This window comes from Corapipo altera, unplaced genomic scaffold (genome assembly GCF_003945725.1).
Source record: "Corapipo altera isolate COAL_440 unplaced genomic scaffold, ASM394572v1 48b, whole genome shotgun sequence".
Taxonomy (NCBI): Eukaryota; Metazoa; Chordata; class Aves; order Passeriformes; family Pipridae; genus Corapipo; species Corapipo altera.
In genome coordinates, this window is record NW_020884884.1 from 12570579 (window position 1) to 12582566 (window position 11988).

General features: G+C 35.9%; 1 protein-coding gene across 5 annotated transcripts in view; it reads left to right on the top strand.

The window, feature by feature from the left end:
• Positions 1-11988, top strand: part of KIF6 (kinesin family member 6) — a 167679-nt gene that overhangs the window by 148274 nt on the left and 7417 nt on the right. For 4 of the 5 annotated variants that reach the window (XM_027641239.1, XM_027641236.1, XM_027641238.1 and 1 more), the window contains 3 exons: positions 2655-2744; positions 4697-4803; positions 7877-11298. In XM_027641239.1, the coding sequence (XP_027497040.1) occupies positions 2655-2744; positions 4697-4803; positions 7877-7893 (214 nt within the window). In that variant the 3' untranslated portion in view covers positions 7894-11298. Of the gene's footprint in view, positions 1-2654; positions 2745-4696; positions 4804-7876; positions 11299-11988 lie in introns of those variants that run through there. The other variant, XR_003527361.1, reaches the window with a different exon arrangement.

An 11988-nucleotide genomic window follows, 5' to 3' on the forward strand; every position in this document is an offset into this window, starting at 1 on the left:
AACAAAAACAAACAAATCTGATAGACTATCTTTAATCTCCAGAAAAAAAGCAGGAATTTTACCAAAGTTGTCAGGAAACAGTGTTTCGAGAGTTCTTAAATTCAACTCAAGGAAAAATCAGATAGATTCAGAATGAAAATGGGAATTATACATTGTCAAAACAACCGGAATGATGTTAGAGCTTAGGAGACAGACAAAGAGACAGACCTTATATACCTTGTATGTCCATCCGAATCCAAAATGTGATCCAGGAGTGCCTGTTTGCACATTACAGAAATTTTGGTTCAGTGGCACCTCTAGAGATCTCTAGACCAACCTCTTGCTTGAAGAAGACAATCATCACACTAAAGCGGGCCAGCTATGTTTTTGTTTGGCTTTATTGAGCATCCTGAGATGTCCAGTCCTTCAGGCTTAGCACCCAGAGAGGCATATCATTATCCCCACCCCATGCTGTCATAATGACTTTCCAATAAATTTAGAGCATTACTAGAAAACTTCTCATCACTGGAACAGCATCTAACACTCAGATGAAGGAGGAGAGTCCTGACATCTAAGAACAGTCTAGGAGCAAGTTGTATCTGAGCACAGAAACCACTGCACAGCAAAATTACACTCTTTTGTCACCTAATGATTCAACATATCCTGCAATGCCATTATCAGTGCTTAAGTACAAAAGATGCAAATTATCCCCATACAGACCATCCTTCTAGCCTAGGGATTAAAGAAATCTCTGGGATACATAAAACACGGATTTGAGTTGTGCCAAACTGAGGAACTCATCTGTTAGATTAGTCCACTAATTATTAGCCTCATGTGGAAGCAGCACTTTGAGTCATTTTAAAAAACAGTTATAAAATGCCTTATACATTTTCTTAAGAGTTTGCATCCCACATCAAAAATGTCTGGCTGCAACCCCAGAGGCAGAGGATAGAAGGTTAAGGTCCATCTCTAAGCACACTAATGTTAATTCCCTGATTCTGGTATCATCTCTTTTGGTGTAAATGGGTTTTTTTAATATCACCTTTCTTGGGTACCCAATTCTCCCAGAGCACCCTAAGGCAAATTTTGGCATATTGTCCCTGGGTCCAGGAATCCATTTGAAAGTGAGATCCCTAGAGATAAAACTTTGCCACACCTGTAGTGTCTAGGGTTTTTTAATTGTTCTGAATCTAAATCCCCTTTAAAATGGGGATTTAACAATTTTGAATAAGTTTCATTTAAATTCAAAAAAATAGCTCCAACTATAAACTACTGCCGTTTAAAAATAAAATACTTCAGCTGACTCACAGTATTTGTAAAATTATACATTCTATGCATGACAAATAAAAAGCAAATAAGCTTATTCCAGTTAAAAGAAAGCAATGAAAAAGAATCACATTAAGTCACATTACCTTACATTTGTTGTAGGTTAAGAATAGAGTCATGGATGGTTGCTATGGTTTAGTTGATGTATAGTGATTTATTAAACCACGATTATATGACTTGGATGCCTAGGTATCTCAAGGTACTAACACAGAGTGCTTTTAGAAAACTGAATTTAAAAGCCTAAATCACTTCTTTTTTAAGAACTGCCAAATCAATGGAAAAAATGTTCAGGAAATCCTAAGGCAGAATGATGATGTGAAGTTCCCAGATATTGTTAAACCACATAGTAGGTAATAACATCACACATCCTTTCTAGCTCTTGTAATATGTAGGTGTAATAAAGTAAAGAAAATTATTAACTTCAAATACTATAATGCTTTAGTTGAATTAGGCAGGTGTGAATGGCATGGGACTTGAGGAGTTAAAGAGGAACATACAGCAAAACTAAAACTGTTCATCTGAAAATGACTTATACTCCTGGGCACAATATCTTCTGCAAAACTGAACCTGGCACAGTGTAACACAGTAAAATTTTAGTAATAAATTTCTTTCCTTTTTCAAGTTCTCTGCCAGAAATATCAATTCATCAGCCAAAAACGAACGAACTACTGCAGAGTTAGAAAAGCAAGAACTTGCCAATCCTGCCATCTACTGGAAAAATCCTTAAACTGAGTAATTTAGTGTTTCCACTGTAAGATTGGGACTGGATCCGACAGCATATGCAACCCCTAGGGAAAGAAGAGAGTCCCTAGATATCCAGTGGCAGAAAACTGCCTCCCTAGCAGTGAGCTTCCTTGATAATGGTGTCTGCAGGGGCAGGAATGCACAGCAGCTGTTTGCAATATATTTGGCTATCATCAACAAGTTACATCCCAAAGTCCTCGCTGAGTCTTTATCCAGTCTCCCACTGATTTTCGTAATAATTTTGCCTGACTAAAGAAAGAATGGAAAATGAGCTAAGGCCTCACTTGGCTAATAGTCAGTTTGGGAACTAAATATACCATTCCTAACTCTACATCAGATACATCAAAGTGCTTTACAAGCCCAGCTTAGAAGGCAAATACTAGAAGTATAATCTTTCATAGCCACATAGCTACACAGATCTAATCATGATATGGATTAAACTGAAAATCTTCTTCCAGTAAACAAGTGCTTTATAAAAATCTTGAAAAACATCTTCTTTGTAGTTACTTAGTGTATGTATTCACATTTGCTACACAAGGATTAAATTCTTTTTTCGTTTCTTCAATTTCCTTCATTTTCCTTCATTTCTTCATTTCCCATTCCAGTTTTTCAGAGATCACAAGAGTCAGCCCTAATGAAGATCCAACCGGGAAAAACAATTCCATCACTTTTAGTAATCCGACTTTAAAAGCAAGGTAAGAAGTGTACCTGGGCTATTCAGACGAAAAAGCAAAGTACTAAGTAGTACAATGCCTAAATAATTCTCCATCAGACTATTTAACAACAGTCTCCTCAAAAAGTAAAAATGTAATAGAACTTGCAGATTTTCCTCCAACTTCCAAAACAACAACAAGGCTGTCACATAGCTTTACACCAATCAGCTGCATTATCAGCATTGAAGATGTGCTTTCTTGTTTGGCCTGAGGCTTTTTTCCCTATAAGCTAATGAATCCTCATGAGTGTCTCTCCCCAGAGAAAGGGACTCTTTCAGAGTAAATAAAATATTTGAAAAGAAGAGAGATCAGAGTATTTACATATTGCAGAATTGCAGAATGCAGGAACTAGGCAGAGATTCTTTTCATACTTGTAATTTTGTCCTTAAAATTTTGTCCTCCTACAAATTATTCTATTAAAATAAAATGACAACAGTAGCTCAGGTGTGTCAGGCTTGGAAAAGGTTACATGTCATGTTTTCTCAAAAGAGGTACTGTTTCGTGAAAATTAACTTAGCAGGATAACAAACTATTGTTTTTTGAGCCTCTATTTTTTTCTAGTGTGTTCATTTCCATATTCTTTTCTCGCACTGAAACACTGTGCTGAGTCACTATACTTACTGAAGTTATACTCTTATTGTGCTCAACAGTTCTGGGTATTAAGGCCCTTAGGAAAATACAGTTAAGTTATTATTTTTCATACTGCATTAGTAAGAACAAAACACAAGGGCTTTTTTCTTTTATTTTCCAAAACAATCCAGAACAGGGAAAAATTGGAAAATTTCATCCCCCAAAACCTGTTTAAATGTTTTAAATTGCATTTGGGTTCAGGAAAAGCAGAAGAAAAAGAGAAGCTAAAATGGAGTTTAGACGATATCTTCTCAAATATATTGTGGGTTTTTATTTTTTATACCGATGCTAATCAAATTAAAATTAATAAGAGAATAGTTCTTTTCTGATGTTCTGCAATCACCTTGTAAATTTCATAAAAATAGGGGGGTAATTTCTACTTTTTTTTTCCATTCTGGTTCACTGATTCAGCAAGTGAGAACTTCATTAGTTGAACAAAGATAAGGATGTCAGACTGCTGTTTATGTCAGTCACAATTTCCTCCTACTGGAATAGTCAGTAAGGAGCAGAGGAAATAACTATAATTACAAATGTGGGATATGCAAAAAAAAGGTTTCTCCCTTCAGTTCCACTTGTCCTTCTGTATTTGAAATTTTTGTCACTGTATTTCTGTCAATGTATTTGTTTGAAGATTAAGCACTGTATTAGTGCTTAATCTTCAACCAAGGTTAAAGACACAGGCCCAAATTCTTAGCTTTCTTAGCTTATTAGAACAGCTTCATTGTATTACATCATCTTATACCACTGGAGAGTCAATGATTTGAGTGCATATATACAAGTGTTCAGCTGGGACTGGAGACTCAGCAGCAGAAAGAAGTTGCATCTGTCAGGAAATGTCATGAATGTCATGTGATTGTTTACTTCTGTGTATGGATGAAAATTTAATTCCTTCATAGTAGGCAAAAATACTATTGATCTGTTCAAATTTATAGCAGCCTGAAGCAAACAAACACACAGCTTAGTCACATCCATCATTTCCTTCATAAACTCACTACATTCGGCTTTTCCACTTGCTGAGTCTTTGACTCAGCAGTAAAATATTTTTAACCCTTTGTGAGAGGCTTTATAGCTGATAAGCATGTAGTTTTACCACATACTAACCTTAGCTAATTGGTTAATATTGACTAATATTGGCTAATCTTCAGAACCTATGTAAGACCATTAAGAAGTTGTGACTCAGCTCTCCTCTAAAATGTGCCTTCTCCAAAAATGTATGGAAGAACAAAGTCCTCCATGGTGAAAAAAGAGGAGATAGAAAAATTAACCTTACTCACTTGAGTCCACAAGTATACTTCTTATTTCAGGACCCCACAAAGTTCAAGTACATCTATTCCTCTGACTGGAGACAGCCAGGCTGATGCTGACATCCTAGCTTTCATGAAAGCAAGACAGAGGATCCTGCAAAGGAAAGGTAAATCCTGCCAAAAAATTAGGAAGCCAAACCAAAATCTCTGGTACAGCATTTTAAAGCCAAAATAGCTTTAGTCCACATTATACTGATGCAAGTGAGAACTGATTCTGGCTTCACTTACATTACATTATGTTCTCAGCCATTCTAAACACTTCAGGTTCTTCACATGTATTTATTTTAGTAGCTCAGTGCTGCAATGCAAAACTGTGAACGCTCTCTGTTTTACTCAGTCACCATGAGTGAACTTTCTGGAGCATGCATGGCTGTGCAGCCTGCAAAGTATATTATTTTACCCTTAAGTAAATGCATTTGAATGAAGTTTCTTGGTGATTAAAATACTTCCAAATTTTTCTTTAAACTATCTGGCCTGTTTTTCATCTGATACAAATTTAGTTGTAACAACTGTCTCCAAATAAAGATTACTCAAATGACTTCACTGCACCCTACCTCAGGAGGCAGACTGGCCCACTGTGTCCATCAGAGTATCTCCTTAACAGATATTTCACTATATCAAAATCTAATGAAACTGTATCAAACCAGGTACTGAGAGCAATCACAGGTATGTAATAAAGTTCACTCTAGAGTGTAGATAAGTAAAATTGGCAGGAAGCAGAAAGCAGTAAATAAACAATGGTGGCACTGCAAGGCAACCTAAAAGTAATTCATCATGATAAAGAAGAATGACCTGTGGTTTTCTTTTTTTTTTTCTGAGTAATAGTTTTTAGTGGCAGCAACCAATTAGACAGAAGATGAAAGCTGTAGTGGTTACTGAAGCAATAACTTTCCATCAGCACTTTAGTACTGATGACAGCATTATTCAACAAGCTATCAGCACCTGGCAGATGGTGTTAGCACTGTCACAAAGTGGGGCTTTGGTATCACACTGCTTATCAGAAAACTGTCAGGTAAACATACAGTGGCTGAAAAAACAGTCTCCCTACACTCATCCAAAGCAAACACTTAACACGCTTATGCTTTGGGATCCCTTTTGTCTTTATTTAGAAAAGCTGTTGTCAGGTTTCTTCTGCAAATGAAATTAAATTGATTTTATAGGCAGCTCACCAGAAGAAGGTTAGAGATAAGTGTCTTATAACAAACATTTCAGGCCTTTAGAAGGTCCAAATCTAACTCAATCTGTGACAAGAGCACATCTGTGATTATCTCCTAAATCATACCATGTCAGAAATGTCTCTCTCAAATGCTTTTTCCATCCTGATTTTTTTCAGCCACAGGCTATTACCCAGCATCATCCATCAGTTTCAGAAGGGACTAGACATTATCAACATAGACAACTATTTAGACCCCAAGTCATAAAAGGTATTCTTTCAGAACAAAGGACAAAAAATTGTTCTGAAGTTCAGTTGACAAGATGAGCTGCCCTAAGTAGATGAAAAGGAATGGAGTAGCATTTGATCATCCTGGCAGTGCAGGGCTGGATGATTCAACCAATTGCTAAGCACAGGCAGCAGAACAAAAATTAAAGAGGCCTTGTCAGTATAACCAATCATGTAGGGACCTGATGTGTCATAGAAAAGAGACAGCTCAGCAGCAAGTTCTGAGAATGATTTGGAGTCAACCTAGCATATAAAAGAATGCTTTTCTTCTTTGACTGCTTGTGTGGAACGGGAAAGTGTTCCAGATTTGAGGGATTGAACCAATAGCAGGAACCATTGAGCAAAAAATTTTTGTAAATTTGAATTTAGCAAGATGAAGGAGGGTAAAATCTACAGTTTCCTACTACTAAAGAAGTACTTTGTGATTCAGCACCACAGTGAAACCTGAGGACATTTATGAGGTGCAGTGGTAGCCTTTCTAATTCGGAGAAAAAAATGGGCTCAGCAACACCACTATTCCTGCATCTGTGATAGTGTTATGCGTGTTATGTGTTCCCTTTTCCTGTGAACACATCATTTCACTCTTACTTGATTTGTTTCTAGACTAAAAGGAGACACAATAACTGCTGTAGTGTTTGTGCATCAATGGCTATATAGAGTTTCCAACAACACTTGCAGCCAAAGCAGAGCAGAACTGGAGGGTTTTCTTTTGGGGGGCAGGGATGGGGACTATGATGTCCCCATTCCTGCCCTCAAAAAGAAAAACTATCAGATGTACAGTTAGGTAGAAAGGAAGAAGAATGAATATACTCTCACTTATACCTTCGCGGGGAAAAAATTATGTTTTACCAGTCTCCCGCATAGCTTTTCCTCAAGAAGTTTCAAACATATACAAAATAAACCAAAGAGAAATTATTTGCCTGAACCCATTAAGCTGAGTCAGACACTTTCACATAGAAACTAAATGTGCTGAGTCCCAGTCCAGTGCTCTGTTGCCTCCTTCCCAAACTCTCTTCAACTGGGATGTTCAATAATCATTTCTGCATTTGCATGCAAATGCATTCACTCTCTGCATGACTGTTAACACACATAGTGCCCTGCAGGAAACAACATGAGGAAGCATAGGGTCAGCCAAACTAAAGACTGCTAGGCCTAAAAAGTCTCAACATCATTACTACTCTTTCCTTTATTGATCCTGACCCTTTCAAACTTCTATATCAGTATTTCAGAAGCAAATTGAGGGCCTTACTTTACATTAGCTGGGTGGCGGGGGGGAGGAAGGATAAATGTGTGCAGAAGCCAACAGAGTGGAAAATAAGTTCCATAAACAGAAAGCATGGGAATGCTCAATATCCTTAGTGACAGTAGTGCAGGAGTGGGAATGAGAGGTCTCAGTAAAGATTACCTCAGGGATTGTAGGTCGTTACTGTTTGCTTTCTAAACAGAGCGGAATTAAAGCAGGTACATTCACAGGGCCTTGCTGGGATTGTTAAAGGATTGTAATAACTACATTGGAAAGCTTTTTACAAAGGGCTACTCTTCAAACATGCTTTTGTTGCCTTATTCAGTCTTGAGGTAGAGAAATGAAAACACAGAAGAGTACATTAATGATTTTGTGTCTTAAAGTTTTAAATTAAAAGATTTTTTCTTCTTTCTTCTCTTTTGTGTTTCTGAAATTTGTTTTGAAACTGACAATGCAACCTAAAATATAGTCTAATGTATTATTTATCTCCTTTCAGGCTTGGAGAACAAATGAAATTCTTGTCACAGTCCACCATTTCCTTTTAGAAAAAGTGAAAGACCTTTATTCTTTCCCTTCCTGTTCTGTTTAGAAACAGGTACAAGTAAGTACTGTAGATGTACAGGTTTAATTGTTAAAGGTATATAAATGATCGTCTTTGACAGCAAAATCCATTTCTCTGGCAATAGATTTTTGAGTATTTGCACTCACTATCTTCATCTTGCACTAAGATTATGCAAAACTGAAACAACTAATCAGGAGTTCACCAAATATGTTTGTTTATGAGAATTCATTGTATGTTTTCTAAATGTTAAAATTATCTAATGTGTTAATGCTATTCTACATCTTTAATCTGGGAAACTTATTACTACTGATAGTTTTGTTTGCATCAATTTGCATAAGGCTTTATTAATTACACCTATTTACCATTAAGAGATATCTATTCAATAATAGTAGTTATCTGGGTTATAAAATTCTATAGAATTTCATTTGAAGCTTTTTTTTTCCTCCAAGGAATAGAAGTTTTCATATCAGATTATTAGAATACTGAGATTGTCTTGTAATATAAAAAAATGTATTTTAGAAAGTAATTTTCCCAACTGTTTTCTTTTTATTTGAATGGATTAAGTGTTGTGCGAAATATAAACCCTCCCAGAATATACAGGTTTCCAAAGAAACAATTACACTTAAGAGGTTTAAAATAGAACTGAGCAAATACTTCTAAAACACAAATGAGATGTGAAAGTTTAAATGCAGTTATATCTTATATAAAATGTAAGTTCACTGTTGGCTCTAGTACTACTGTATTGGTTAATATCTACATATGTAACAACTTATTTTACACATCAGACCAAAATCAAAAAATGCAATGCAAAATACAGTCTATTTCTCTGAGATATACTTACTACCAGACTGAAAATATAATTTTTCATGCTAGTGATAATCTTATAGTCATGCATTTGGAAGGATTTGGGTTTATATAAAAATAAAAGAATGTATTGACAGAAGTCACATATTCTTAAGGATGTATATTTCTTTAAGTTATTGATACTTAATTCTGTGTCAAATTCCTAATTATACAGAGGTACGTGGTGAATTGCTATGTTCAAACCTACAGAAGATATACATTTATCTAATTAACAACTAATATGCAATCAATTTAAAAAAATTAAAGTTATACCTTTTTTTGCCCTTTAATTGTCTGTAAAAGTCAGCACAGCTACCACAGAAATTGGTAATCTTTATGCAGGATTTAGTATGTACAAGGTGAGATAAAAGACAGATCTACTCTTGCTTTGGAAAGAGGGAGTTCCAGGATTTGGTCAGAGGTGGAAAAATGGCTGTTTTGTTGGAGATTATATTAAAATGACCCTCTTCCAGAATTTTTATCTGTCTTTCTTCTTGTCACTCTGTTATATATAAACACTGCTTTAAATACACACTGAGTTATTGTTTATGCAGTTTCTGACGAGAGCAGGGCCACTGACCCTGCTAGCTGAAGAAGAGCCAGAGGTTCCAAACTGTTGCTGGGTGAAGCAGCTGTCTTTTTTGGTTTCCAGTAGAATTCCCATTGTGGTGAATTTATATGAAGATGGCCAAAAGAAAATCACTGGTACAAAAACTCCTTCCTTTTGACCTTGAAGCATTTCCAATACCTTTAAGTAACTTGTTAAGAGGATACCAGTGCAACCCTGGTATCTATCTATGTGATGCTGCTATTACTTGATGATTCAGTGTTCTGTTCTCAGTTTGCTTCACATCTCACTCACAGAGAGAAAAAATTCCTTGCTCTTCTGTTTCAAAATTCTCTAGCCGGTTTTTACACTGTTGTAAATTCTGTGTGAAATTCAATCATTGTCAACAAAGTAGTCCCTGATTAGCAAAATAGTCTGAGAGTAAGATTATACCAAACACTTAAGAACTTGGACAAAAGTGCAGCCAGTAATAGAAAACTATATAAATATATAAAACCACATATACAAATACAAAGCTTTCTTACTTCTTTGAAAAATTTCATAATATCATATGGAAAGAAAAGATTGCTCATTCAGTAAACAACAGTCTTCAGACATAAAGCATTCTCTTTTCAAAGAAACTGCCTCCACTTTTCAAAAGTTGCCTCTTGGGTTTATAGGAAATGTCAGGTTGGAAAGGACCTCAGCAGGTCTTTAAACTCACCTCTTCCTCAAAACAGCATCAGCTATGAGATCAAACCAAGATGCTGAGGGCCTTGTTCAATGTGGTCTTGAAAACCTCCAAGGATGGAGACTGCATAACCTGTCTAAGCAGTCCATTTCAATGTTTGACTGTCCTCATCATGAAAACGTTTTCCCTTATGTCCAGCCTGAACTTTTCTTTTTTGCCCATAATCTCTCTTCCTTTCACAAGCCACACTGTCAAAAGCCTGGTTCCAGCTTCTTAATGTCTTTCTCACAGGTGTGAGAAGGCTACTGGGGCATTTCTCTAAGTCTACTTGGCTTCACAAAAGCATTTATTGCTTCAAAAAGTTTAATTGGCCACAGGTGAACAAAGTTTCTTGTTCTAATAATCTCTCTTCATAGAATTTCAAGATTAATTTGAAATAACCCAAGTATTTACTACACTGAAGAAACAATCAGAGGCCCACATTTATTGGTATTGACTCCTCCCTAAGCCACATGTAAAACAGTATTGCTAAGCATGGAAATTCTCATACATATCTTATTCCTGTCAATTCACCGTGATATTTGGTTCAATATTGATATGGTAAATACCATTTTTTTATTATCTGCAATCAGAATAAATCTTTTTTTTTTTTTTTTTTTTTTGGTGGAGGTTTCTGGAGGAAGTAGCTGTGGAGTACTAGATATCATATACATATTTCTCAGATTAATTGATACCAGACATTGTGGATCATCTTGTATTTCAACACATTTCCAATCTTCTACATGGTTTATTTCAGAAAAAGATACACATCTCTGGTCTCCTACAGCAATATAGCTTCTGGAAGGGTCAGGGTGTGACCCAGACTTACAATAAAGCTCAAAGGCTCTGTTCTCATTTATGCTGAGTCTGCCAGGGCTCTATACACAGTCTGGAACGGCATTAGTGAAACCCTTAAGCTAACAAGCTCTTGGCTTGGGCATTTTACCACTTCCTGGCCACTGCAGCTTTCCAGAGAGCTTCAACAAGAAAAAAACAAAACCTTGAGTTTCTCTTGCTTGGAAGATGGACATGTCTAATTCAATCTCCCTCTGACACTCCTGCACTTTTTAAGAAAGAGGCTTTGAAATGGAATAATGAGGTTCACATGTGTAACAGTGTGAGCATATAATGTAATATACACTTACCTGGTTTAATCAATCACAGGATGCAAGTATTTTATGTCAATAGTATAAACTGAGAACACTTCAACATAACAAAATGTTAAGATCTTGTAAATATTGCCTCTACCAAATATGCAGGTGGTGAATACAAATGCCAAGAAGATGAACATCTGGGAATGTCCTGTTACATAGAGCATATTTGGTAGCTCCATATAGAATTTATTTGTCTTTTCAAAGTCCATTTTTAATAACCACAACAATCAAAGTTCTGTTCATTTTTTAGGGCAGCTGCAGTGCTTCATTTGATAGAAACAGTGAACTAAACAAATAATTGTATTTGTGGTCCAACAGTGAATTTACTCAAGTGTATTTATATAGAAGAATACAAAACAAGATCTACTTCCAATACAATAACCACAGAATTCAAGGAAATTATTTCTTCTTCCCATGGAATCTGTCTGAGAAAAATACTGTTGAAATCTTAGAATTCTTTATACTTTTTATCTGAAAATGCTTCATGTTTTCACCTATGTGAACACAAATCACATCAATCATGATTGGTTTAAATTTGGAGTAAGAACAAGATCAGAAGTAGAAAATTCCCAGATGGCAGTGTCATGCCTGAAGAAATGCAATGGTTCTGTTATTTATACTTAACATGGTGCTAAAATAATTTCCTTAATTATTCTCTGAGGTGCAGAGTCTAAAAGTCATTCAAGGAGCAAAGCAAATTAAAAACAATTAAGTACAAACTGTTGTACAAACTGTTCAAGCTGAAATGCATAGCAAGTGGAAGAATGGATCC